Raw genomic sequence first — 18,711 nt, 5'->3', positions numbered from 1 at the left:
GGTACCGAGCCGCCAGTTCGCAAACGCTGATGTTCGATTTCTGTGAGATGCAAGGGAGCTATTACTTAAATACCTTTTTCCACCATTTCTTACGTTGTTAGTGTTGTCTTACAAGTTACATGTTCGTGTCTTGCTCGTTTACGGTCTTTTTAATACTACTTTGCTGTTATCGTTTTTGTCAGTCTTAAATTCGAGTAATATGTGCTCGTTTCCTTCGAATATAACTATTACTGGAGCCTTTTAAGCGGGCAGCGTGATGTACCGTGTCTCTCGATGAATTCTCGAGGAACATCGACTGATTGCCTTATTTTTCATTTTTCATTAAACGTGGAGCAAATGCAATTGATTACCAATATGCATTTCTTTGCAAACGCAGAGATTATGTAATTATAAAAATCTGGAAGAGATTTGGAAAATGGAATACGAATGGCTGGTAAACGGAATGGCTACTGGTCATCCTGACTTTGTATAGATAATTCACTTTTATGTATTTATTATCAGGAAAAAGTTATCGTGACTCATGAATGAGAGCCAAGGCATTGAAAAACAGACTATAAAAATTATCACCTACTACTCTACTTGGACCACAATTGATTCCTCGTAAGATCGAGCTAAGGTGGAACCTGTATAGGTTTGAGCTTGGCTTGACCTTAAAACTTTAAACTCGAGCTCTAACTCAAAAATTGTAAAATGAGTTCAAACTCAACATAAATTTAAAACTATAAAAATAAAAAATTATGAAAATAAATAAAAGAAGTGTAAGTTATTGTTGGAATATATTGGTAATATGTGTTATGACCTGGTCTTCCGCACCTTAAACGGTTAACCTTTTTGGGTTGTATAGGTTAGCTGTCTTACATAGTATCAGAGCAAGTTTCGCCCGTCCCGCTTTCGAATCCCCTGAGATCGCATGTTTGGTGCGGGGACTTTGCATTTGTATTTGTATTTGGAATTTGTCCTGGGTTTAACCAGGGGGTTTTGGTTTGCGAGGGAGTGTTAGAATATGTTGGTGATCTGTGTTATGACCTGGTCTTCTGCACCTTAAACAGTTAACTTTTTCGGGTTGTATTGGCTAACTGTCTTACAAGTTATCACAAACTTTACTATAGATAATACTAATGTATAACAATCACCTTTATAAAGCAAACACTTCAATCAATAGTGATTATTTATTAAATTGACAACCAATAACATTAGAGGTTGATCGATCCTCAATGAGGCTTAACGTAAATAAGATTAAAAATTAACAAAGTATTTTTGTATAAAAATCTATATTAAAAAATCGGCTTATCCCGGGATGAGAAAATATCTGGCGCGACGGCCTCGGTTGTGTTTGCTTGGTCTGGAATCCCGTTGCGTGACTTGCGCACTTAAACAACTAATTTCTTGCCGTGCGAGACCAAGTCTGTAACGGCCGAGAACAGACTTGACCATAGTGAACGGCTTGTCAAAGTTTACGCGGTTTTCTTACAAGCATCATCACCATGCCTCCTAGGATAAAAGGAATCTCCCCGTGCTGTGTATGGTTATTGATCCCCTCGTTTCAAAGGAATTAAGCATGGGGGCTTCTTCTTCGAACCGCATTTCCGTGGCCGTTCTCTCTCTTCTCTTTCTGGCTCTCATCGTCTCTCCCGTCACCGGAACGACGGTTTCACTCAGCGATGATCCTCAAAATGGTACTTTGGCTTCCCTCTGCTTTGCCTTCTTAATAATGTGATCTGGAAAAACAATATCGGCAACCAATATCGTATAGTTTTACGTTTTATTTACCTCAGAATTAATGGAGAACTGTCGGAAATTGCAGGAGAAAACGTGAAGACTATTGAAAGAAGCTCACAGGTAGCACCTCCAGCTCCGAAGTCGAACGACCATGATCCCGAGCGGCCGGCTTCATTTCTTCCCTGATGCAGTACTACTACTACTACGACTACATATGATATGATATTATGATCTTTTGAACCTATCTGGGGAGTCAGACTTGAATTTACATAAATATCTTTCTTCCTTCTAGAGCTTTGAATTTCAAAGCCACCACCTCCCATCGTTGAAAGGAGAGAAAGAAATGATCTTTAAAAATGAGAGGATGAGCTTCTGATGATAATGTTGTGGCGATTACGACACAGGAAGTATCCAAGAAATGAAGATGAGTTCATCCACTTTGGGATAACAACTAAGAATAACGCCTTTTCATGATCGGTAAATAAATAAACAAGAATGAAATAGGAAGGCGATCCGGCGTTTTTTATCTCAAAAGTGAGAATAAAACGGAAAAGGTGCTTTTCTTTTTCTAAGGCGATCCAGAGGCCGGAGAGACCGCGCCGAAACCTTTCATTTCTTTCAAATCATCCAAAGATTCTAAGACCAATTGTCAAATTAGATCTGCCTTGTTTACTTTTCAACCATGAAACGTTGCCTTCTTTGGGTCTTTTCTCAAACGATTTGAAGTTTTTTTTTTTGTTTTTAAGAGTTGAGCGCTGGATCGCTTAAGCGTATGAATTAAGCACCTGGACTTTTCGGAACGTCTTTCGTCGCTGCAGTCAAGAACAACTTTCACTCTTCTCACAACCCATTGATCAACAGGGTTCAGATTTTTATCTTGTTTTAGTTCACCATAATATTTACGACCTGCGGGCAGCCCAAGAGTGCAAATGTCAATATTCCTCCCTCGTTGGCTTTCACTTTGTCAGCTCACTTTAATGACTTTTTAAGTTTTACTTTTTGAGCTTTTCTCCTCGCAATCCAGTAATAATTTTAAGGTCCTGAACGATAGCTGAAGCAGCAAAAAGGCTTCCTTTTGATCCAAGGGTCATATTTTTCTGCCTGTGAGAACATGGATTCATGAATCATCATCTGTTAGACAGGCTACACGAGATCCTACAAAGTTCTCTTCTTTAGCAGAAGAAAATAAAGCGGAAAGTGCGCTGTTAAACACTGGATCAAGGGGAAAGAAAAGAAAGGATTCTGTAAGCGCATTTTGTTGCCGAACTGCTGCCTGCCCACCCTACCACTCTACCATTTTCGCAATCTTCGCAGGCCCCTCCACCCGCAAATAAGTCCAACATGATTGGCTTTTCCCTCACTAAATCTGAACATTTACCTTGCTGGAGTCAACGACCTTTTGAACACTCTCACCGTATTAGAATAAATGGGCCCAGTAAGGAAACACATCGGACCCATAACAAAAGTCCACTTCCCCGACGTCATTTAACGAAGATTACCCAATCATGTCTTTTAACAGCTGCAATCCCTATGCACCGGAGAAAAACACTTGCAAAAAAAAAAAAAAAAAAAAAGGTGATCGTGCGTAGATCTCTCTTTTTCCGAAGTGAATGCAATCCAGCCCACTAACCCACCAAAAAGGGCCCAAAAAAACGAACCGGGGGGGAAAACCGGATCCGATGCAGCCGGCGTAGGCGGCGTCGGGGGAGTGATAGCCCGCAGGGCACGCCCGTCAACTTCCCGCTGCGACTTTCTATTATGTTACCGGGGTGGAGGGACCCCGAGGCCCACGCGCCACTTCGTGTCGCTGTTGGGCAGGCAGAAATAAGCTACGTGGCACGTGGTGGACGGGGAAAAAGCGCTTGGAGTATCCAATGATTGATTATTTTAAGGGAATTAAAGATTGCAATGGCTGAGCCCCTGTGACATTCTTACGGGAAAACGAAGCTCCAAAATTTGGGAATATGAGATTCCACCGAATATTTTGACGTACCTCCAACGTTCTCATGACGTACGCCGTTTGCGTATTATTTGATTAATCGCTAATAGAGTTATAGATTTCCGTTTCCCGTACTGGATAACGGAATACATGTCTACATACGAGGCCGGTCCACAATCAGAGAAAGCTTGCTGGATAATGTGTATTGAACACACAATGGTACTACCGAAGTGCAAGTGCATCTGTGGCTACGCAGAGTACAACGAGATGCCGGGCCCACAAGTGCAAATAGTTTTCAGTTTTCTTCGGTCCCACTAACAATGTGGAGGGAAAGTTTACTACTATTGAGAAATCTTTCTGTCAGTAAATGGTCCCCACGACGGTTTATAATATGTGGCCTTGCCCGGAATCCTGATCCATTTCCGAGGTTCGAGGGTTAACTCATTACTCAATAGACAATAGTCATCCAAACCGGACCCGGTGTCCATTTTCCCCATCTCGACCGGGGTTGCTCTTCGCCACCGCAATAAAATTACGTGCGGATCACATGCCTCGTCTTGCTGCCCGTGTTCAAATGCGAGAATACCGGTCCTGCGAAGGAACTGACGCAGTGCTGTCGTTGCTCATTTTTCAGAAAAACTAAAACTAGTTCGTTAGTTTGTGTTAAATTCTAAATTTTAGCTAAGTGTTGAAGTGTAAAAGAGAAATGGCTGCTCACATTGAAAACCAGAAATGGGGTTCTTCTTTAATTTTTGGCTCATGTGAAAATTCCGAGAGAGGGGCTTTGAAAGTCGAGCGAGTGGGATCCCCCTTCCCCCACAGACATACCCTCGGCGTCCCCAAAAGAATCCTTTAAAAAAAAAAAAATCCACACGCAAGGGGCCAAAAAGCACCCTATTTTTCGTCTTTAAATACGAGTCTCTCTGTCTCCTCCCTCTCATAGCCCACTTTCTACAATCACCTGTCCTCTTCCTCTTTGGTCTGTCTCTCACAAGAATCTCTGTTCCACTGTAATTACTTCCAGCGACAGAAATGGTGATGAGTCTTCAGCGAGTGCTTGAGGACTCTGGCTGCGGTCACATGATGAGGAGACGCCGGAAGAGGGTGTTTCGATGAATCTTTCTCCAGTTCGACTGCGAAAATCAGAAAAGCAGGCTTTGCAGTAGCGCTCTCCTGCGTTCTAGCCGGTGCAGAACCGGGAGAGCGACATTGCACTGCGGGGAATCGAGGATAGACGGTCCGAAATTTTAGGAAAATTAGCTTTTGTTTTGTTTCCTTTTCCTGTTTTAATTTTTTTTTTCTTTCCTGTATCCTGTTTCATTTTTCGTCTGTAAACATGGGAATGTAAGAGACGCATTCGCGGTCGCGGTTCACTGCTGTTAGGTAGGGTGAGTGAGACCCGTCTCTTTGTGATGTTTTGCTGCTGGGAATGCATCACTTACATGTCTCATGTACTTGCTACTGAACCCTTTTGAGTTTATGTGTGTTGAGTTCAGCCATTACTTCAAATTTTCCAGTGTCTTCTTCGTCAACAAGAAATTGAGAAACCTCGTCTTGAAATGCTCTTTACACCCAGAAACGGGAAAGCAAGCTATGGATGCTGCAGTAGCTGGGTCCGACGCCCCCCCCCCCCCCCCTCTTTAAATTATTTTATTTTATCTATGCTTTTTCTAATTTATTGTCGATAGATAGAACGTAGCAGCTTTTCAGGGTACGAAACGCATAAGAGAGAAGGCGATCTCAACCATGTGATAAATCTGGAATCTTTTTGCTTACCCTCTCCGGAGAAACGGAGCAAATGGGAAAACCCTGAAGTAAATTCTCACGAGTCACGGGTAGTAACTGAAGGCATGACAAGACTCGGTGCTCCCAAGGACTACCGGCCTGGTTTCCTCTGAAAGGAAAAGAAAAGGCTGTTTCTCTTACTGCCACTCCCAGTTTGAGGAGATGGCCGAAACGGCCTTTTTCAGTAATGCTCCTCTAAATGGCGTCGACCCCTCTGCAATTAGTGGGGGATGCGTTAAGGTCATCGTCTTAAGAACTCCATTTTTTTATCCTTTTGACGGTCTAATTAACAGGGAAAACAATTTAACAAAGTTGTTGTCCTTGTATTTGCAAGCGAGCAGGGCACGTTTTCTCTTAATTTATAAACTTATCTCCTAAATCGCCAGAGGTATTATAGTGGTCGCAAGTCGTAAGGATCCAAAGTCGATGTTGGCTTTACTGTCAAAAATTCGGAAACGATGCGTATGTTCTGTGCGCTAAGCAAGTTACAGAAACTATACTTCACAGCCCGTGGATCTGAGCGGATTCTGTCATCTTTGTCAAGGTCAAAATCAGAATAAAGTTGGAACACAAAATAAAGGAGCACATAAATGGCACTACTTCCGTGAGAAGAGAAACCTTCTTTTATATATTACAAATGGCTACGATCGAATCGTGGCGTACAGGTATTTTAATGGGAGAGGTTTAACCGCCTTCAGCCGGCTGCTAGCGAATGGATCAGGCTTCTCAGTGGCCTGGTCAATGGTTCGACAAAAATCCCTCTTCCCGTCTGGTATCTGCAAGGGTAGAACAAAGAAAGAAAAATCAGATGACGGAAGACAACAAGAACATAAATCAAGACCACTATGAACTTATGGATCCCCCTTCCTTTGCCAAAGAGGCAGAATATACGGTTCTATTGGCAATTAATCCAGCACCGTATACAAATGATAAAATCATTGTGTAAACATACAAGTCTCAATAAATAAATAAATAAATTGCATCCAGCGTGAAGGTAGAACACAGGAAATGAATCCTAGCAGCTGCGCAAGAGGAGGTAGCGTCGAGAGGCACGGAACAACAGGATCTGCCATCAGGAGTCAGATTGCACAAATTAAAGTGATTCTTGTGATTGACCAGGCAAAATAAACCATTATAGACTGCAAAACGTCGAAAGAGAGACGTAAGAGAAAAAGACCGATAATAGCAAGAGAAGGCCGGTAGAGGCACCGAGAGAGGAAAGGGGGGAACAACTTGAGATCGTCGGAATGGGAGGAATCGGCAAATAATAGTCGGAGAAGGCACATCCTCCCCGCGATTGAAAGCGATTTACCGGTACCCCCATTCCGAAAAGCTCAAGATGATTCGTCCCCCTTTCCGAGTACCCATCGTCTTCCGTTTTCCACCACCACCGCAATCAGACTACCCACCGACCCTTTACCCAAGATTTTTTGTTAATATCTGTAAAGCAGGAAGGGGGTGTTAGTACACTTGGAAAGGAAATTACCAAGGAAAAGAGTAATGCACTAGAAAAAGGAAAAAGAGAAAGTGAAAGTCATCTACTTCCCCTAGAGGATGTACATTTTTATGTTACTTGGCCTAAAGAAAGTACAATAAAATGTAAAATTTTATGTGAGTATAACATTATGACAAATATCCAATGGAATTCTTTAATAAAATGAATTATGATAAAATAATTAAGAAAATGGGTATTTATGATATTATAAAATATATATTTTAAATAATTGACATAAATCTACTATTGACTATTTTGGTTGTAAAATAATTTTAAATTTTGATAATATAAATTTAACATAAAAAAAGTGGTGATTCATTTTCTCTAGGTCAAGTGAAATTTACCCCGATTTTATAGGTTTACTAACGCTTAAAATGAAATTTTGAGAAAATGAATTCTCCCTTTGGATTCCTTTAGCACTAATCATCTCCCCAGGAGAAAGCCTCTAAGTGTTTGAGGTGTGTCCCAATTATGTAGAAGCAAAATAAAGTTAAATACAAACTTGGATGGAATCCGGTTTCAATAAATAAAAAACATTTTTAAATTATAAAATAGTAATATAAAAAACCCAAAATTTAATAGACGGTGAAAGTATTATTTATTAGTATCTATGTAACTTATTAAATAATTATATTATACTATATAATTAACTAAAAACCATAACATCATTTTATTATAAAATTTTATTACAAATAAATAATTATTTATTAATATACTTAAATACTTAAGCACCCTCGAATCCAATTATTAGAAATTTTGCATAAACAATTATAGAAATTCAAAAGTAAATTTACTGTCGAGTCATTCACATTTCACACACAATGGGGGGTTAGTCACCATGACTCAGGACATGAACTTCAGGCGCATTACTCAGATCATGTCCTGATGTCGTTAGGTAGCGCGAAACTTCATGTCATGTACCTGATCATCTATGACTCAGGGGTTCATGTCCCAAGAGTAAACAGCGAAAAGTGTTTTTCGCCCGATTTTGAGAATCATGTACATGACACTGTCGTGGGGCTCTCTCTCCCGTAGCCCTCTCTCGTTCTTTGCTCCCTCTCTCATCTCCACCGTCCCTCTCCGATCTCCCTCTCTACGGCGTCCATCTCTCGCTACGAACGTCCTTTCGGTGTCCTTCTCTCCATCTCGGACTTGCTCTCCCTTTGAACCTCCCACTCGCTTCTCCCTCTCTCCTATCCCTCTCGGCCTCATTCACTTCTCTCTGTCTCTTCTCCCTTCTCCCTCTCGCTATTATCTTTTCCCCCAAAATACCTTTCGATATTTTGATAGTGAATTGACAAACTCAGTCCTGCAGAAAATCGGGGAAATTTTGATAGTGAACCAGAGCTCCCCTAGCCGGGCGCTCAAGTCTGTCATCAACGCACTACAGTCGAGTGACACCACCGCTGCCGCCGCCAACGGAGTGGGTACCAAAACGGTGTGGCGGCTTAGCGAGAGTGGGTCCATCAACGGGCGGTCGGACGATCCCAAGGAAACATCGACGCTGGTGTGCCGGGAGAGCGTTCACACCATGAGGGAATTCCGGTGGTTGTATGGGCTGTTGAAGATGAAGAGCAGCGGTAGCCGAAAAAACGTGTCCTTCGAGCTCGACAAGGATGCATTGTAAAAACGTAACAATCTCCGTTGCGTACCGGTGCCAAGACATACCGATACAGCTCTTTTTTAGTAATTCGTGGAGACCGGATCATGTAAGGGTAGAAGTAGAATTCTAAATTTCTATCCATTATTTAAAAAAAAATTAATTCCAATTTACTATTTTTTTTGGAGGCGGATAATGCCCTGTATTTTAATATTTCATGTAATGTAAGTGTAGGAAACCCTGTAAATTTACAATATTAGCATTTGATCAATTGATTAATTTCAATTTTGTGGAAATATATTATTAATTAATACTACACCATATTACGTTTTTAATCAAATAATTCTTTATTTACTCATTATATTTATTTTTTATTTATTGTATTATATTAGTGATTTAATAGTGGTAATATTACGTACAAATATATAGTGTATTAAAGTTATGATTAGATCAATTTTTCCTCTTAAATCATTCATTTTTAGGCTATAGTATATCATATGTTATTAATAAATTAATAGCTAAATATATTACTTTCTTTTTTGTTATTTATAACATTATTTATTTATTACTTGTAATTAATCATGTACGTAATTCATTGGCTCACGTAATTACCATATTAATGTACAATAACATATCTAATTCAATTAATAAATATATTAATATATTTTAATTATATATTAAATAAGTTATTCGTGTAGTAATAATAATTATTTTACCTAATTTGGGGTTCGAGAATTATGTTGTAATTATAAATGTACTGTACTGGTTTAGGGATTCTCTTGTTTTTTATGTTTTTCTAATGAGTGGACACTATTCACTGGAAACTGTTTTCCTGTACATGAAGGCGTCAACACTAATACCAAGTATGAAGATGATCTTCATGTACATGACTGACATGATCGACTGACATGATCTTCATGTTGGACATGCATTTGAACTTAAAAAATCCCCCCCCCCCCCCCCCCCAAAATCAAAACTACCAAATACCTCAAAGATCGATAAACACAGATCAGATTTAAGAGACAAAAGTGGGTCGATATGACGCACATCAATCTAGATACGAACATCTGCCCCCCGAATCCAATATATATTCCAAGTTTCCGAACAAATTCCTGCTTTTTTTTTTTTTCTTATTCTATACATTACTTTTCTTTTTCTTTAACGCAACCTCTTTTATTCGAATCTTTAAGGGGATTGGTGTCTTTAGAATTGCTTTGATAAACTAGCCCCAACTTTTCCATAACCACGGAATTCCAATTCAGTTCTGCATCTACTAAACTGAAATTTTAAATATAGCTAAAAGATGAGAAATGAAGTTTGACTTCTCATCAGTTTTTAATAATAGAAATATATATATTTAAATGTTTGATTAAAATGATGACATTTTTTATAAAAGGTTTCACTAATTCTAAAAGTAACACACTCATTTACTTTAATACAATCTAATAATTATTATTTTAAAAATAAATTTATATGTCATAAATTCTTTCACATAAATGATTTAAATTATTATATACTGTTCAATATTAAATTACTTCAAATAATAATAATAATTTATTTATGATTATAAAAGTTGAAATATATTCCCAAACTAATAACTATATGTTATTATTTTAAATTTAATAATAGTGTTATCATTATTATAACAATTTAACATTAGTTAATTAAATAATCTATAATTATTTATTTAGTTTTTAATCTGTATAAATTATACATAATATGATAATAAAGTTTATATAATTTTAAATAATAAGTACTATTTATAATTATTATAAAAATAAATATAGTTACAAATAAAATGTCTTATATTTTTTAATTATAATTTTAAATAAAATATGAGATATTATTAACTATTAAACTCCCTCCCTTCTCCATGCAAGCAAGATGGGAGAGAAGAGAAGACTCCCGTTTTTGTATTTCTTCGCAACTGAGACTAAACAACTTCCGTGTCTTTCCAATTTATCGAAAACACTCTCATTCGACTTCTGTCAACTACTTAGACATCCCATGCGTGACGGTTTTGCCGTCGCATGAATTTGCTCTTATTATCGTTTCCATCTCTTCATCTTCCCATCATCGAACATCGTCAATGCCCAACTCAGTCCGATATTTATTTGAAATAAAGATTTTTATCTTGATATAAAGAAGATAGTTTCAACTTAGATACTCCACCGGCAGTTCCATTGAAAGATGATATGGAGAAGAAGTTTCTTCCGATTGTATTACTAGAAAGTTTCCACCACACCCTTATTTAAATCCTTAGCCCATCCATAGCAGAGGCCAAAGCTGTTTTTATCATAGATAGCAGTCTCACATACTTCAACTATAATTCTTCCTGGACACCGGAGTCTACCCTCTACTTCCCTCCGCCTCCGCATCACTGCAGGAAAAGTTTACAATTAAGGTCAACGGAAATAACTTCTGTGGCTCTTAAATATCGACTCCACTGCCTAAAAAGTTTTGCGGCAGGAGGAAAGAGGAGAAATTCCAACTCACCGGTTCATGATAGTAGAAATGGTTGGCGGGCAAGGGCTGTGGGAACAGGAACTGGGGAGGAGCTTCCGCATTCCTATTCATCGCTTCCTGCAAAACCGATCAAGCACTTTGCTGTCAAGATCATCCATCTGAAAAAATGTAATTTGTACAGCAATTCATCCTCAGAGCCGATGAGAAAATAGAGAAAGATTCTATTTTTACCCAGTTCTCTCCTCCCCGACGCTCTTCCTCCTCCTGCTGATCAAAGTTCGCTTATAGTTATACATTCAGCAGAGAAAAAAACAAAAACAAAAGAAGACATAACTGTACGAGTGGTACGAGTAACGGACGCTCGGGGAGAGGGAGTAGAGACACTTGGCTATTTTTAGAAAACTCCAGAGTTTTGAGTTCAACTCTTAGAGAAAAAAACGAAGAGAATAAGAGTTTGTTTATTAAAATCAGTTTCTGAAAACAATGTTTTCATCAAATCATTTTCATTTTATGATTTGTGTCCCCAAACAAACTTTCTGGCTTTGGCCAAGTTCCCAAGATGGGTTAAAAGACGATACCGGCATCGAAGCTGAGGGGACCAGATCGGCCAGGAAGTCGAGAACGTCGACACGAGAGACGGCACGGGCTATGTCGTTCCTCTGCAGGGTGCGTCTCTTGCTCTCTTCAGTGTGCAGCCAGGACCTCAGCGTCAGCTCCAGAATGAAAAGCTCGCAAGCTTTGGCGAACAGAACCGGCGCATCTGCACTTATCATCTGTACATCCATTCAGAATTTTGGTCGTTTTTAATCACTTGGATAGATGGCACTGAAACAATTTCAATCAAGACAACATTGATAATAATTGATACCTTGACTTCTTCATCGGATTTCATCACCCTTTTGATCCTGGCAAGCGGAAGCTGATGCTGCTTAACCTCTGCAAAATATTTGGAGAAACAAGAGTTAGTACCATGTTCTTCGCTGCTCATGTATATGATGCATCTATTGACGATGTTGGGGACCATATTTAATGAAACTGTGAAAGCTAGTAATAATTTTAAGCTAAGGGTGCTAATTCATGAGAACTAAGCAACATTTCCAAAACTATACTAAACCAATATTGTACTCAGTTTCATATAGCATGACCATAGTAGCTTTATGAATATGTTTTTTCTTTTAGAGATTCTTGCTCATTTAATCTACAACAAATTTAAGAATAAAACTAAATTAAAAAAATTGAAAAAGTCCAGCTATTTTCAATGAGATATAACATAGATCATTAAGATTATGGAAAGTAAGCTTGAATTGATAAATTTTAAAACTTTTAAATTATCTCTTTTTCAAGGTTTTTCTTTAAGTCTAAGACTTTTTTTTCTCTTTTTTACCAAAAAAGAAAAAAAAGAGTCATTAAAGTATAACAAATGGAAGTACTCAAAGATGTATCCACCTATAAGTACAACAAATATATCTTCTTATATCATGAAATTAACACGTAAGTCAATCGGTTAGCCGACACTAACATAAAAGATATCTTAATGAAGTTGTCTTAGATTGCTATCGCTTGAATAACAAACACGCGTTCTCTGTGTAATGACTTCCGAATGTTTCGGTGTATGCTATCTACATCTCTTGTCTAACTCATATCTTATAATGAAAATTAAAATATAAATGTCTTTTAACTACAATATATAATATAAAAAAGAACTCATAAGAGAAGAAAGAAACCTGCAATTTGTGATATTTCTATCCTTTGTTGATTCCAAAATAATCGCATGTAGTAATTTTGTAACTCCTTCATCTCCTGACGACTAGCTACATTCCCCCCTCCAAACTGAAAAAAAAAATACAAATTAAAAGTGTGTACAAATAATATTCATTAAATAATTCATTAAGATCTTCATTCTTATTAAAAATTAAAATACTTGGATGGTGTGCAAATATACAATTGGGAAGATTTTCCCTTGAGGGAGTGAACACATGAGAAGAATGAAAATAAATAAAAAGACTAAAAATAAAAGAAGAAATTAAGAGACAAATAAAGATCCAAAATTTACTTGTTTTGATTAAAAAAGTGTGTTTTATTTATTTTTCCCTTTTTTTAAAATTTAATAGAAACTAATATAAAAAACAAATATTGATACCAAAACGAAGATCTAAGATTGTTAGTCGATCCCTATAAGAAAATGCATAGGGCATGCGAGAGTATATAAGCGATCACAAGCAAAACGCAGTCAAGCCGAGGTGGCCACCGCATGGTTGCTGTCAGGCCGTCAATCAACAAATCTGACCCAATCCTACGATTCGGAAGGGCTCAAATTCGTATGTTGTCATTGAACTTTCTTTCCTTCATCGGTGTTGGTGCACAGCACGCCGACGACATCTGTGGCTAGAACTAGAAGTGTTAGAGCAAGTATAAGGAGAACCGAGCCGAGACTGAGAGTGATCGGGATCTGATCTCTCCCATAAAAATTCACGGGCACAGAAAACTGACAAGGATCACCTCCATGGGTGGCGGCGGGTGCTGAGGGAAGACGGAGTGAGGAGGCAAGTGCATGACGGTCTGCATGTGTGGCACCGGGGCGGAGGAACCGGAGGCCGGGAAGTTCAAGGGGTAGTTGGGATCCATGGCCGGCTGTCGTCACTCTCTCTCGCTCTATATCTCTCCTTTGGTACGGAGAGCCAGGAGGTATCGAAGGTTCTGCTTTTGTAGGGAGGAAAGAAACGAAGGCGAGTTAAAAATAGCAAAGAGCATTGAATAGGAGAGAGAAGGTTGCGCTGGAATTGGCGTGGGCTGTCACTGGAAGATAGGTGTGCGCATGGTCGCCGAGGGAGGAATCTGATTCTAGTGACAACCTCGAGTTGGTCGTCCTCATAATTCGTTTTTTACCCCTTTTATTTCTCATCCTTTCCTACTCAGATGTTCATTTTATTTTTTATTTTTTGCTGTAACAGTAAATAAAACTGCTTCTCCCGTCTTGGAACTTGGAACACTAGGAGATTTTGTTTATGCTCCCCGTTATGAGAAGAACCATGAGTCCTCTCCATTGAGCCGCTGCATTCATTCTTCTTCAGTGTCGTGGCTATTGAAGGGCTGCCGCCCCCCATCTTCAACCATTTGGAGCTTTTCGTCGACAAATGGCTAATATCTTACACCTTTCGCTGGGAACGACACGCACACGGGGGAGGAAAAGGGATGTGGCAGATCCATTTTTTGTTTCTATTCTAAAATTGGAAAGAAGCGTTTATAATTTGTTTTTACGCTGGATCGACAAATGGCCCTCTGGATTTTAAAGCCCTATTCCCAGCCTTCTCATCTCGTGGCATTCAGTTGGTACATGGTCTCAACAAACTTCATTGAGTGGACTGCAGTTGTTCTCTTCGATTTCCTTGTAAGAAACAATTGTTTCTTAAAGACTCTGGGACCGGCGCGAGTTTGAATCAGTCATCTTTCTCGGTATTTGATGTAGCCAATATGTCCACATACCAAACATGATCTTTTCATGGATCGATATCCTCAGCCCAAACGGTTTCCCAACCTGAACCCTGATAGCTGTTTGAAATACAGGTTTGGGGTAGCTGCCGCCAAAGTCTTCTCGTCAGCACAAGTGACAAAGCGGTAAGAGTAAAAGGAACGATTACACGGCTTAGCGTACTATGTAACGTAATGGTAATTACGTATGGCATTCGATTCAGTATTTACCTGAGAGAGGATTTGCTTAATGGGCAAATTGAGGCGCTCGATCAATACTTGAATGGGAAGCGTGGGTCCCATTCAGGGGACCAATAAATTCCGCCCATCTTTGCGTACATCTGTCAATAGAAAAATAGTTTAAGAGACGTGCACAATAAACTGAATAAAGACGAAATCATGGTATTGCTATGAAAATTGAAAAAGACATCTCAATCTCCTGTGGGACGCAAAGTTTGCCAGCGGTAAGAGAAATCAGTAGCTACTGGCGATGCATGATTCACATAAAAGTAGTTGTGAAAATGACTGCATAGGTTTACGAACATTTGGGAAATTGAGATGCATGAAGTCTCAAATCGATAAGCTTATCACTGTTGCCAGTTGGCTAGGACATTCTAGACAATTTAATTAATCTCATTACGAAATTGAATCAAAGAAGAAAAGATCGTATATTCGTATACAATAAGAGACGCATGCAAAATTAATCGAATTTTTGTCTACTGTAAGAAAGCTAAACAGTTGATTAAGAACTAGAAACGCAACCGAGGTTTTGCCTCTTTGAAGAAAAAAATTGCCTTAGAGAGCCCACCAATGTACTCGACGCCAGCTGACTTAGTTTACCTAATCTTTTATAGTGGTAAGAGAGAAAGTTAGTTGAAGCTCAAAAGTCTTGGGGCACTGAAAAGGAGGTCCAATTACCAACCTTGACGCGAATGGGCTTCATATACAGTGGAAGTTGGTGATTGGTTTGGTCTAGGAAATTCTTGAACAAAACGATACGGGAAATCTGAATCTCACGGAAAGCATGGCCATGAATAACACACAGAAGAAAGAAAGAGAAACGTAACGATTACTTACAATCGAATATTACTACTGTGACAGTATCAAATATCATCATCACAAGAATTAGGTGTTTTCGGATCAGAAAATGCCCATTCGGAATCCCTTTTTAAAACAAGAGAAGACATCTAAAAATGAATTTACTGGACGAAGCCGAAATTGAAATCTTGTAAAACACTACCATATTTTTTTTTTTATTGTTTAACTTTGACGGGAACCGATATATATATATATATACATATAATATATATATATACATCGTACGCATTTAATCAATTTAACCCCAGAGAACAGTTTTCTTCCTGTCTCTATATATGCACATTTTGAAAACCGTCCAGGTGAAATTTTAACGGGGACTCGTAAATCTATCCTGATCAGTGATCGAATGTCGAAAGTGGCAGCGGTGACCGTAGGGGCAAATATCACCGGCCAGCACCATTCGGCAGACTTCAGTCTTGTAGCGGGGATGGCGTATCACAGGACGGAGTTCGCCAATCCCGTGAGCAAACTGGCACTGGTTACCATAGGGGCAGGCGCCTGTCTCCTGCCACTTGTTGCACAGCTCCGTCTTGAGCATTCCCTGGTTGTACACCTCCAGCTCTAACGCCTCTTCATCCTTTTTCGCTCCTGGAACATACACCTATTGAATCGATTCATCCACAATATGAATATCGGTAATGTGTAATAAAAGATATATAATGAGATAATGATATGATGACAACAATCCGTTCCAAACTTCCAACGACTGTAAGGATTTTGTGGACAGAAGAACAAAAAGAAGATCAAATTTCTGTTTCTGAAGACTAAGGAAGACTAATGCAATCTTATGAATCCATAGATCTACTCATTTTACCCTCGGAACGTTCATCAGTGAGCAAAGTAATTGCCGTTTTAGTGACCAGCGTAACGGCTACGTCTAAGGTTATAAATGAAACTAGAACCATAAGGTGTAGAAGTGTAATTATCAAAGTGAGGAACAAAAAGGCATGTGAGGAGTAAGAGCGGTACGTGAGATTGCACGTTATTTTGGAACTTACCGATCCCACGTTGACGGGATTCGAGACTCTGGTACGGTTGCAGCGACTAGAACTCGCGCTCGCACCGCTGCCATTCCCTTGGGTCATCTTGAGGAACCCGCTCGATCGAATCGAGATACTCTTCGGCAGCGTACATCGCTCCGGAGTCCTCTCAAATCGATCCTCTTGGAAGCCAAAAACACTCGTCGGACTCGTCTCTGAAAGATCGCCAACGCTGCTTCGGCGATTCTGGCACGCTGTGCCGATGTTGAGACTCCCGAAGCCGTTCATCAAGGAAGCAGGCGAATAATTGGCAGAGGATCCTGAAGATGTCAAGATGTTTAGATGCTTGCTGAGATCTCCGTTTGCTAGTCGGAGCCTGGCATTCTCTTGCTGCAGCAGTTCGTTCTCATCCGCTGCTTCTTGAAGATTTACCAGAGAGACGCCGTACTTTCCAGCCATTTGATGATACTCCAAAGTAATGCGAGCAAGGTAGAGGCGATTTTCAGTCGCCAGCTCGTTTTCATCATCGCTATAGAAAGAAGAAGGCGTGAAAGACAACGGTTCAGACGTCAGAGACTCTTTCCCTTGGAAGATCGGCGAATAGAAACCTGAGAAATTTCCGCTGTTAGAGAGCTTCTGAGAACACGAAGTATTATTGATTGGTTTCTTCTGTGATACGACGGATATGATGCTGCTGCCATTGGGGGATGCCTTCTCTGGCTCCATCTCTCGAGCTACGAAGTAACTGAAGAAAAAGTGCAACAAAATAAGCAAATCAGAGATTCCGAATAAGCACAAGTAGATATCTGCTCAGAGCTACAACCTAGTTCTCAGAAAGGTACAAAATAAAAAAAACAAAAAAATAAAACGATTTCAAGAAAACACATCAATGCGAAAACAGAAGCATCGCTTTAAGATTTGTTGCAAGCTCACCAATAAGAAAAGTGAAAAACCCGCGCTCTTCTGCGGATTCGTTGCAGAGAGACGAGAGACGACAGAGAGAGAGTAAAGAAATGCCGCACAAGGCAGGTTTTATAAGACCAGGAGAGGGTGTTGGGATCGGAGGAAACAAGACCTGGAGACTGTTAACAAACTTCAACTGAATACACGTGTCACATAATTCACGTGGATAACAGAATGTAGTCATGTACTGGTCTTTCACCTCGATCGGTCGGCCAAGACAAGACCGCTCCAGCTCCTGCGGCCCAGCTCTTTACTCATTTAATTACAAGAATGCCCATAATTTACTGTCAGTCCTCACAGCCGGCCAAGGTAGTAACGTGCTTTGCGGATTGGTTGTTAACTAAGGATGATTAAGTAATTTGATGTGATTGCCTACATGAAGTCGCTGCCGATCAAATCCTTGTGAGATCTTTAGAATAACAACCTCATTAGTGCTAATTTGAGGCTTTTCATGTCCAATTAGTAAAGAAACATAAATAACCGATTATACGAAGTCGGCGAGCTTAGATGGCATCTATGTAAATAATCCCTTGCGGTGGATGCAAGCCACTCACTAGTCGTTGGAATTTCGCCTTCTAGTTGGTGAGCAGGTGGGACCCATTACAGGAGCGGGGAAGTTCAATGTCTGAAACAAATCGTAACTGAAAGGGCCGTGCATCCGATGGCGCCGCCAACCGCGCACTCGAGTCTCTCGACAATCCATTGCTACGTTTTTACTAGGGCGCTGCAAGGACGAAAGAGCCCCATTTCACCTGTCTGCCATTCTCACAGGAGAAGGACAAATCGGTCATTTCGAAGGTCTTGCTCTTGCTGTGGACAGGTGATAAGTGTGACGCGCTCAATAGTGGGGTCCATATTTAAACGAAGGGAGGGGAGGAAGGATGTGCGTGAGATTGCGGTTTAGAGGGGGGGGGCAAGCAATGATTGTGTTTGCTTTGCTCGAAAGGAAGAACTCCGTATAGACTTAACACGGTTATTTGGTTGTTATATTGTATCTAGTTTGCTTCCTCTTCGAAATTGTAACTAATTCTATTTGCTCTCCCGTCGTTTCAATGCAATGTTTGGTGTAACCCTTCAAAAAGCATCACAGCTGATTGGTTCCATCCTAATTTTGTTCTTTTTTTTCCGGGAGTTCAACTGAGCTCCATTTCCTACCAAGAAATAATTCCAGTCTGGGGAGTTGGAATACTTCAAACGA

General features: G+C 39.7%; 2 protein-coding genes across 3 annotated transcripts; both read right to left on the bottom strand.

Moving 5' to 3' along the window:
- Positions 1 to 10,757: 10,757 nt before the first annotated feature.
- On the bottom strand, positions 10,758 to 13,661 carry LOC137942231 (nuclear transcription factor Y subunit C-1-like). 2 transcript variants are annotated; one of them, XM_068787936.1, is made up of 7 exons: positions 13,495 to 13,661; positions 12,729 to 12,834; positions 11,873 to 11,940; positions 11,583 to 11,777; positions 11,236 to 11,271; positions 11,035 to 11,121; positions 10,758 to 10,918 (listed from the first exon to the last, which is right to left on the bottom strand). In XM_068787936.1, exons 1-7 carry the CDS (start codon positions 13,627 to 13,629, stop codon positions 10,916 to 10,918), a joined length of 630 nt encoding a protein of 209 aa, XP_068644037.1. In that variant the 5' UTR covers positions 13,630 to 13,661; the 3' UTR covers positions 10,758 to 10,915. The 2 variants fall into 2 exon arrangements, with proteins under 2 accessions (XP_068644037.1, XP_068644038.1); XM_068787937.1 differs by having other exon boundaries at positions 13,504 to 13,661.
- Positions 13,662 to 15,728: 2,067 nt separating this feature from the next.
- Positions 15,729 to 17,538, bottom strand: LOC137942156 (zinc finger CCCH domain-containing protein 14-like). Its single transcript, XM_068787848.1, has 3 exons — positions 17,484 to 17,538; positions 16,569 to 17,295; positions 15,729 to 16,171 (listed from the first exon to the last, which is right to left on the bottom strand). The coding sequence occupies exons 2-3, from the start codon at positions 17,274 to 17,276 to the stop codon at positions 15,878 to 15,880; spliced, it is 1,002 nt and encodes a 333-aa protein (XP_068643949.1). The 5' UTR covers positions 17,277 to 17,295; positions 17,484 to 17,538; the 3' UTR covers positions 15,729 to 15,877.
- Positions 17,539 to 18,711: the final 1,173 nt, after the last annotated feature.

The sequence above is a fragment of the Aristolochia californica genome, unplaced genomic scaffold (assembly GCF_029961685.1).
Source record: "Aristolochia californica isolate CCGP_79_NKW_82.1479 unplaced genomic scaffold, dmAriCali1.0.hap1 SCAF_9, whole genome shotgun sequence".
NCBI classification, from domain to species: Eukaryota; Viridiplantae; Streptophyta; class Magnoliopsida; order Piperales; family Aristolochiaceae; genus Aristolochia; species Aristolochia californica.
Note: the sequence above shows the minus strand (reverse complement) of the source record. Positions and strands in the feature narration are given on the sequence as shown.